Raw genomic sequence first — 9,733 nt, forward strand, 5'->3', positions numbered from 1 at the left:
GGAGTATTGAATATTTTTTAAAAGTATCTTTAATGCAATTTTAATTAATTCCATCATTTTTCCAGTCACAATTCCATATGTTCCTTTGCTAATTTTTCTAAATTACTGAATTTATTATATTCAAAATAATTTGTCATCGTCCTTCATCTTGAGCTCATTTAAAGTTGTCATATTTAGAAATAACATGAGAATATTGTAAAAGTTATAAGATTTTCATTGGTTCATAATTGTGGAGTTACGGGATCATTTTTGGTGGTCAAATTCTATAGTTGATTATTGGCTGAAATCGATGTTTGATCAAAAATATTTTCTCTAACTAAAAGTATTACTTTAGAAGTATATCATGGTAGAACACCAAAAAATACTGAAATGGGTAGGAGGAAAGAATGCGTAGCATAGGCCAAAATAATCATGTAAATCTTTACAATTTTTTATAATATTGGTCAGAATTTATTTCCTGTTTTAGTAACTGACCGTCACTATCATAATTCTGGCCCCGAAAAAATGCGTAAAAGCCAATAGTATTTTTTTTGGCAGGACCTTAACTATTTTAATATTTTTCGGAGTCCTATCATGGTATTTTAAGTCAATATATTATACATGCAGTAAATACATTTATTTATTTATTTAACTTAAAGGAGTAAATATGTTTTTATAAAGTTTTGTTATGTATAATTTAGTTGAAATTTAGTATAAGAAAATTAAAAATACTTTGGTGAACAAAGTTAATTTTGAAATTTAACCTAAAAACATATTCAAGCCCTTTTATCAACTTTGCTTATTAATCTTGTACATAACATCAAATGAGATAATCAAAAATTCAAGATAACGATAATCAAAGAATTCATGATAATATTAATTTGAATCAACCATTTAATACTAAAGATGTATTAGATAAAGTAAAGAAAAATCTTTATGATGCCATGTGTTTTTATTGGAGATTTTTACCTGAGGATTATTTATTATTAACTATTCTTAATCCAAGAGTTAAACATATTGATGATAAAGAAGAAGAACGTTAATTGGTATTATTTTATTTGAGTAGATACAAGAATTACAATACATAGGATTCTAAAAATTAATAGAGGAAAACTCTACATATCAAATGGAAAATCGCACTATAATTCACCAGCACTCTTTGTCAAAATTTAAAATTTGAATGTACAGTACAGTACTGCGCTGAATGGCTAATAAAATCTTTATAAACTTCGTTTTTGTAATATTTATTAGAAACTTCTGTGAAATATCTGATTGCTTTTTACCCTTTATCTTTATTAGTAGATCAATGTCATCAAATGATATATCAAAATCATTTATGATAGTCTTTACTATTTGAATAATCTTCCATTCATTATCAGTAAGTCTTTATAATCTAAATATTCAAAGAGTATCTCTAACTTTGTCTTTCATTTTTTTTTTAGTGTATTTATTATTAACATATCAAACCAAACCACAGAATCAATATGTAGGTGTAAATTCCATTCAGTATTTGATTTAGATTTGTTTAGATGTAATTCAATTCAGTATTTTTTTTTCAAAAGAGCTATTTCTATCAATGATTTCTCTTGTAAATAAGACATATTTGTGGCTACCACAATCTGGTCATCTTCAAAGTCTTCTAATATTCTTACCAAAATATATGGATTCTCACATCATATATACATCATATTTGGATTGTTTAATTCTGTGTCCCTAGTCATTATTAAACAAATAAAGCAGGATTATCTATCAAGATTATCAAGATTGCATCATGAAAAATACTAACTATCCTACTTATATATAAAATGTGAACTATATAAATTTATTCTACATGTTACTCACCTCATTGATTTTGACAATCATCAATACTCCATAATGCACCATCACTAGAGAGGAGTATATTAGGAACCCCAATAAAGAATTAGTGTTGATGTTAACTAACTTTTCTGGAAATGTATTAGTGTTGTAGAGATGTTGCAAACAATTCAACCATTGAAACTGCCAAAATGGTAACCATCGTAGAAATCAAGCAATTGCCTAAATATTTCATTCACCCTCATTTCACCTCAACTATGCTTTTGTCCAATATTCTGGAGAACGGACTAGATATCTTTAACGGATATACCACACACGTTTAAATCCACTGGTGAAGTCAACAATGGCTAGAGGACGATTTCCAGTAATTAGAAGAGCTCTCTTGAGTGATATGAAAAGTAGAAATATGAAAAGGTTTGAAATCAGAGGCATTTTTCTGGGAACAATAGAGCGATATTGACTAAAGAATCACACTCATTGACAATGAACATCATCTGTTATTTATGATTGTTAATTTTGCATTCTCCATAATACATCCAGTTAAGTTCACAATGCTTACCAGTCTTTTAAATGCCTCTGCCAAGGCTACCATGTGATCAAATAAGATAACAACATCTTCTGATAGTGGAAGTTCCAGTCCATAGTTCTCACACTGAAAAGGATCAAATCGTCCCTCAGTCGAGTTTGAAATTTCAACTCAAAATCAGAGCCGCGGTCAGGTGATGTGACATTATGGGGTTGGAGTCCATCAAAACTCAGTGAATGCACCATGAAATAACAAGGAAGGGGGCCAAAATGAGTAGAATCTACGTCAGGGACAATGTGATTGGTTCACCACATTGTAAAACGCATAGTTCTAGAAAACACAGGAAGGTCTTCCCATGACGTTTTGGTTGACAAAGAAAAGTGCTATTTTGCGAACAAATTAATATGTGTGACAAAAAAGAGATTGCTTTGAAGGATGTCTATATAGTATGATTGTACACCATATTTAAACTGCGCAACTCCTGCAAATTGCAGTGGGTAAGTAAATGATGCAAGCAATTAACTCATTAATAATGTTCATTACCTTTCTTATTTGCAAAAGAAATAGGTAGAGATCTTCATAATATGTCTTTTTCCATGTCTCTATAATACGTGATTCCTTATGCATTTGGAAAGGATAACCTATAAAAAAATAAAGAAAACATTATGTAGGAAAATGCATGACCAAAAGTTGATGAAAAGTTTAGTAAGCAGGAAGGCTTAATTGTACCTTGATGCAGATCGGTGGTGGTGGTGGTAGCGGTTGCACGATTATGTGGAAAACATTCTTTGTAATGATCATCTTGGTATAAAGCTTTACCGAGTTGATTTTCCCCTTTAGTAAACATTTCGTTAAGTTCATCCGAATGCTTATTATCACGCGGAATCACAACTTTCCATAATTTTAAACGAATAGCCTTGTTGGCTTTATCCTTATTGACACTATATACAGATCACACTATATAGTTAACGATATCAGGTGATCTTCATTTTAATAGTGATATTTCTTGTGATTTTCTTATTCTCTTATGTTCTAAGATTTTTATAATATTGATATTGATATTAATATTGAATTGATATTGATATTGATATCAATATTACGAACAATGGTCGTTTATATAAAAAAAAAAGAAAAATTTTTTGATCATGATTTGCGGTATGATCCGAAGAGCTAACCATATATTAACATCAAGGAATTATGAATTGGCTGAGAGCTAACCATATATTTAATATCAAGGGAATATGTATTATTCATATACATTGTTTCAGAAGGCTAATTTTTGTGATTAATTATAATAGGAATTGAAGGAAGTTAAATACATAAAAGCAGCTGAAATAATTTAAACAACTTAAATGAACCTGATCAAAAAATATAAATATATATCCGAATTTTATTAAAAAAATATATATATATCCAAATTTTATTATATACATATCCGAATTTTATTTATTAAAAAAAAAAAATATATCCAAATTTTATTGAAAAAAATATACATATCCAAATTTTATTATATATATATCTGAATTTTATTAAAAAAATATATACCCGAATTTTATTATCTAAAAAAAAAAAATTTATTTATTAAAAAAATATTATACATATTACATGAATTGATTTATTAAAATAAAAAAAAATCCGAATTTGATTTTAAGTTTTTAATCATGTGAAATAAATTTTATTGAATAATTTTATTTTGGTTAGAATTTAGAAACGAAAAAAATTTTTAAAAAAAAATTGTTAAATGTTGTTTTTATAAACTTCAAAAAATTTTTTTTTTTTTTAGACCAATTACAAGATTAATTCTGATCGTTCGGGATTTTGATTGATGAAATTGTGTGACCTGATCAACGATCCGAACTTTCCGAACAACAAAATTGTGGTATCATTTTGATCACTTTTTTTTAACGTGTCTGGTGTCTAGTGAAGTTTTAATACGCGCCCTCAAAAAGTTTAATATACCTTTACGATATTGCTTATTTGCCATTTTTAAAAAAGGAAAATATTTTATTATACGAAAAATAAAATGACCAAGGTTAACCGTTCAATAAGCCGATCAAAGTACTCAATTTTGATTTTGATCACATGATAGAATTGATTAATGGATTTTCGATCAACAAACCCGAACGATCAGAATTGAACAGGCCTATTATTAAATCGAAATGTAAAAAACAATAAATTAAATTATTTATTTATTTTAAATGAAAATTAAATTATATCTTACCAATTGCAAATAAGTGTTAAAATTTATGGTATATATCATACTCTTAGTAAGGGCCGGCCACCGCCCACCGGTCCTAGGGTATGACTCTAGTACTTTTATAAGATTCCATATTAGATTATTTAGATGAGCGATCTTGAGTTTGTTAATAATAATATTTTGGGCACCGCTGGCATCATAAATGGAATTAACATCACATATATCATAAGAGCATTACTAAAACAGATAATGTTGTCTCGGTCATATATCTATAAAAGTAATGGTTAATTAAAGATTAAGGAGAGATTTCGGAAGTATCGAAGGTATAGACGCACTATTATATATATGAAAACGTACGATCATTTTGAGTCAACCTAATCTATCATATTCCTATGAGTGGAAAATGAAAATAAAGGAGCTAGACGATACCAAGTCATTATTCCATCGGTATTATGTATACACCGATGGATTTTTTTGTAAATTACTTCACCGGTATAAAAAAAGTATAAAAAGTATAAAATCCTTCGGTTTATACGTCATACACAATGAAATAACAAGTATTTATTGCATAGTATCATCATTTTATTATAAATATCGAGGATAAATTAAATAAAATTATAGAAAATTTTATTAAACTTGAAAATAACCGTAAAAGATTAGGTGAAAATTATTACATAAATTTGAAATTCATGTTAGGTCGGACAAGGTCATAAGGGAAAAAAATATAAATTTAAAATCAACCAAAGAGAGTAACAAAAAAGATAAAAACACTGCAATAGTTAATATAGTATTTGAACGTAATAATATTATAATTATTAGATGTCTTAAGTCTGTTGAAAATTGGAACCACGTATGAATATGTGAAAGCTAACGTTACAAACGAAAATAATACGATGATAAAATTGGAAAATGAATATAAACAATCGAATGATATAGATAAGTTTCCAAGCTATCAGGCGGAATGATTCAATTACCTTCAGAGAAATTCAGAGTATTGTGCTTGAGAGCTAAATTAACAAAACTAGCAACTAATAAATATAAGTTGAAGGTTTATAGAAGAGATATGGGAGAAAAGTTATTGGAATATTTGGAATAGAATTTAGTTGCATCGCCGTAATGAAATAAAAAAGATTGAAAAAATATTACCGATGATCAATTAGAAATATAAAAAAAAATAATCAAAAAAAAAATATTGAAAATGATGTTTTTTCGCAACTATCACCATACCAGCATTATGATGTACTTTTGGCCAGAATTAAAAATCTAATAAAATACCGGCCGGAATTACATCATAAATTCACTGTCACCGCTGGTGATATTTAGTAATACCCTATTTTAATTAATTGCTCTTATAAAAATATTTGACCATATACTACTTATAAAATCAAATTAATAGAAATAGTTATACGTCATTGATGTAATAGTAAATAGTGTAAATTTTATTTAGTATTTTATAAAAATTTTTTACAAAAAAAAAAAAAAAAAAATTTATATAAATGTATAAGTATATGTGATATTATAAATAAATTGAAATAAATCGAAATAAATTGAAATGTAGACAAAAAAGTTTTATTTTTCAAAATACGAAAAGATATCTGATATAATACAAAAATTAAGCATCATGACTATTAAGTAAAATTGCATAAAAAATAAAAGAAAACATTGATACTAGTCTTGAATATTAAAGCTACTAATAAATTTAGAACTTGACTAAAATATATTTTTATAATTTTTCATAATGCGAAATTGAGATTTTGCTAGGTAAAATTGGTAAAGAACTAAAGACATATTATAGAGAAATTTCAATTTTCAAATCTAGTCACGCTAATTTTAATATAGCTAGCTAAGTAACAACTCTGCCATATTTTGGGCGTAAGAGAATTTATACTGCTCTTATGGGAAATTCTCCCATAAGAGCATTTATACGCTCTTACGCCAAATTTTCCATAAGAGCATTTATACGCTCTTATGGAAATTTTTGCGTAAGAGCATTTTGCCGCTCTTACGAAGCGAAAAACTGATGCCCATTTTTGGCATTCTACTCTGCGAAAAACTGACGGCAAAATATTTGTTGTTCTTTCAAAATCTGTTTCCTTGATGCGTCCATTATGATTAATAATCTCCAAATGTTGTAGATTTATTAAATTTAAAAATGAATCAGGATCGATAAGTGGTGTTGTCATTAAGATTTTTAATGTCGCAGCCTTTTCTTGACCACATTACTTAATAATGGGTATTTGATATACATATTTAATAGCAATATTTATAGGATGGATTAATAAATAGATTTGTTTTTTTTTAAATAGAGTATACTATTTAAAGTTTTTAAATGCGAATTTATGTTTTTCCAATGCTTGGTTTAAAACCTATATTTATATATTTTTTTTCAATAGTAAAAGTAACTTTAATATTTTTAATGGATTACAATTGTCCTTATTATTACGGCGTAAAAAATATTGTAAAAATATTCATAATGATCATTTTTGATTATGCAAATCTGCACAATAAGTATTAGAGAGTAGTACCGCATGCATGGATTAAGTACTACATTTAGTTGTTAGATATGCATGAAATAGGGAATAATTACTTATTAAGGATACTATTACAGGATTTTCAACCTCGTCAACCAATTTTTTTTTTTCTGTAGTCTCAAAAATTTTTAAATAGTAATTTCTTAATTAAGCAAACAAGTCAAATAAAAATCTTTCTAATTTAATTATTAATAATTTGGCTTATAGTAAAAAAAAATTCGTGAATGAAATTTTCTTCTTTCATCGTTAAACGGACATCGTTAAGCGTACATCCGTTAAACGAACGTACTAACTAAAGATAACAACTCATTGTAATATAAACAACCTATTAATGGATAATAATTATGCACAGCCGAATGACAAATTTATTGTCATTTTTAATATTATGACCCTTTTAAAGGTTAGCCTTTGTTTGTGTGAATGAACTCATGCTGTATTGCTGTATTACTAATTAATAATTAGAATCCCTTATACCAAAAATATATCCATTCGGATAACAAAGATACAATATTTCAAAGTATTAAGATTATTGTAAAAGCATGTAATTGTTTACTTTTTGATTTCACATGAAACGCTAATACAAATTATTATTTGGTATTCATAATACGTTTATCTTATACACATGTTTATTTAATTAATTTTTTTACATTTTTTTACGGTAATTAATTTCATTCTTAATACGAAAATAAAAACACTTAACATATTAAGAATTTTCAATAATTTAAAAGTATTTTTGATATATAATCATATTTTCTTATTATTCATAAATGTCATTTACCCTATGTCCAAAAATACTTACTTCGTTCAGATTCGATTCGGAGAATCCCAATTTTATTTTCTTGCTGGAACGAAAAATAAAAATATTATGAGAACAAAAAAAAAATTCATTTCTTTAGGATGAAATAACTTAAAAAATTTCAAATACTTTAAGTCTTTAACCACAGAATAAAAATATATATCTACTACTAATTTTAACGGAAATTATGTTTAGCGAAAAATTATATACAGTACATACTTCATTAGCATGATGAAAAAAATATACGAAAATCTTTTCATTAAGAACTTCTCTTTAAACTTGTCTTTGCATATACTAAGTCGGCGACGGATGATTAACGATATGAAAGTTTATAATCTCTCGTATGGTAATTTCTTTTATCCTTAAATTTTGTTATGTAAAAAAAGAAACTAAATATTTGAAAGCTAGAGGGTCGGTATCATTAAACAGCCACTCCGTAATTCCGCAATTAAAGAGTTACTCATTTTTAATACGCTACAATCTTGACACTTCGAGAAGCAACGTTAAGACGTTCAATATACGACAGTAAAATTTATAATCATATAGGAAATGAAACATATAAATGATTGGACCAGGTACATAATTTTTTCTACACTTAATGGCTGTGCATTTTGAATTTTGTGACACAATTGTAACTCATAATATAGTATTCCTATATTGGCAAATTTTAACTTACATTTTCATTAATCACGTAATTTTCCGTATCGCTGAAGAATCACATAATTGGTATTATTATTGTAAGGAAGAATTGTGTAAATTTAAAGAACATGATTAAATAAATTTATTATTTTAAATACTGTACTATCTGCTTTGTAATCAATTTTGCGGTTCAATTTTATCGGTCAGTTTTGCGACTTGGTTGAACCTCGCGATCTTTAAAATCCGTTGGCATCCCTAACTTCACCAAATTTAATGACCAATTAAATCATCATAATGTATATCTATAATAAATTTATTATTTGCGAAAATATGTAATCTATAGGTTTACGTTAACAAAAAAAAAACTATATTTAATAATTACTTTTTTCGGCTCATTAATTTAAAATACTTGTATGGTAGGTAATACTTCAACGAATATTTAAGAATAAATTATAATTGAAATGATGCATTTTGAAATATATTTTTATTAATTTTTTTTTTTTTAAACGAAGTCAATTTTTTATCTATCTGTTATCGGGGAAATAAGAAAAATTACAAAAAAGGAAAAGATCTACATTATATAACATTTAGTAAAGAACACGATCGAACTATATAATATTATTAGGGACTTAAGATTTTATGTTCAAAAGAACTATCCACCATCCTGCACACCCAAATAGGTTCACTAAACTATCCGCATAACTACTACTATTCGTATGGACTTCGGTAATGTTATATAAAAACTTGCCCCAATACTTTTAACTACTACTACAACTACAAAAAATAATAATAATAAAAAATAAAACTACAAAACACTACCGTAATCAATAATATTATAATAACTAGAATATGCGATTTGCCGGGGGACTTCGTCCCCCAGGAGCTATTATTTTATTCATGGCTTATAGTTTTAAATATACAAATAAAATATATAAAAAAAAGTATAGAAACTTGGAATATACTAATGTTTTTATTTTATAAATTAATATGTTAATTATTTTAATAATAAATATTTAATAAATTTTACATTTATAAAGGTAATGGAACAGCAGCTTTTTGTTCTAAACGTTTATATTCTTCAATCATTGACTTATCTGTAATAAAAGCAGAAGGATGTAAGGAAGCTATATGCAATTTAGATAAATCTGAACATCTACTTAATGCAGTGTATGCTTGGCCAGCAGCAAAAAATTGGTTATCAAGACTTACAGAAACTTCTGGTAAAGTTAAACCTTGTGTTTTATGAACTG

General features: G+C 26.7%; 2 protein-coding genes across 2 annotated transcripts; both read right to left on the bottom strand.

Moving 5' to 3' along the window:
* Positions 1–2,759: 2,759 nt before the first annotated feature.
* Positions 2,760–3,167, bottom strand: OCT59_024677 (uncharacterized protein; the record flags this gene model as incomplete). The annotated part of the gene is made up of 3 exons (XM_066133184.1): positions 2,760–2,801; positions 2,864–2,961; positions 3,050–3,167. The coding sequence occupies 3 exons, from the start codon at positions 3,165–3,167 to the stop codon at positions 2,760–2,762; spliced, it is 258 nt and encodes an 85-aa protein (XP_065991598.1).
* A 2,879-nt stretch (positions 3,168–6,046) lies between these two features.
* OCT59_024678 (uncharacterized protein) lies at positions 6,047–6,858 on the bottom strand. The gene has a single exon (XM_066133187.1). It carries the CDS (start codon positions 6,698–6,700, stop codon positions 6,320–6,322), a length of 381 nt encoding a protein of 126 aa, XP_065991599.1. The 5' UTR covers positions 6,701–6,858; the 3' UTR covers positions 6,047–6,319.
* Between the last annotated feature and the right edge of the window lie 2,875 nt (positions 6,859–9,733).

The sequence above is a fragment of the Rhizophagus irregularis genome, chromosome 5 (assembly GCF_026210795.1).
Source record: "Rhizophagus irregularis chromosome 5, complete sequence".
Taxonomy (NCBI): domain Eukaryota; kingdom Fungi; phylum Glomeromycota; class Glomeromycetes; order Glomerales; family Glomeraceae; genus Rhizophagus; species Rhizophagus irregularis.

What these genes read in the sequence shown, in the direction of transcription:
- OCT59_024678 (XM_066133187.1), bottom strand. Translation starts at nt 6,700, where the DNA reads ATGACAACACCACTTATCGATCCTGATTCATTTTTAAATTTAATAAAT.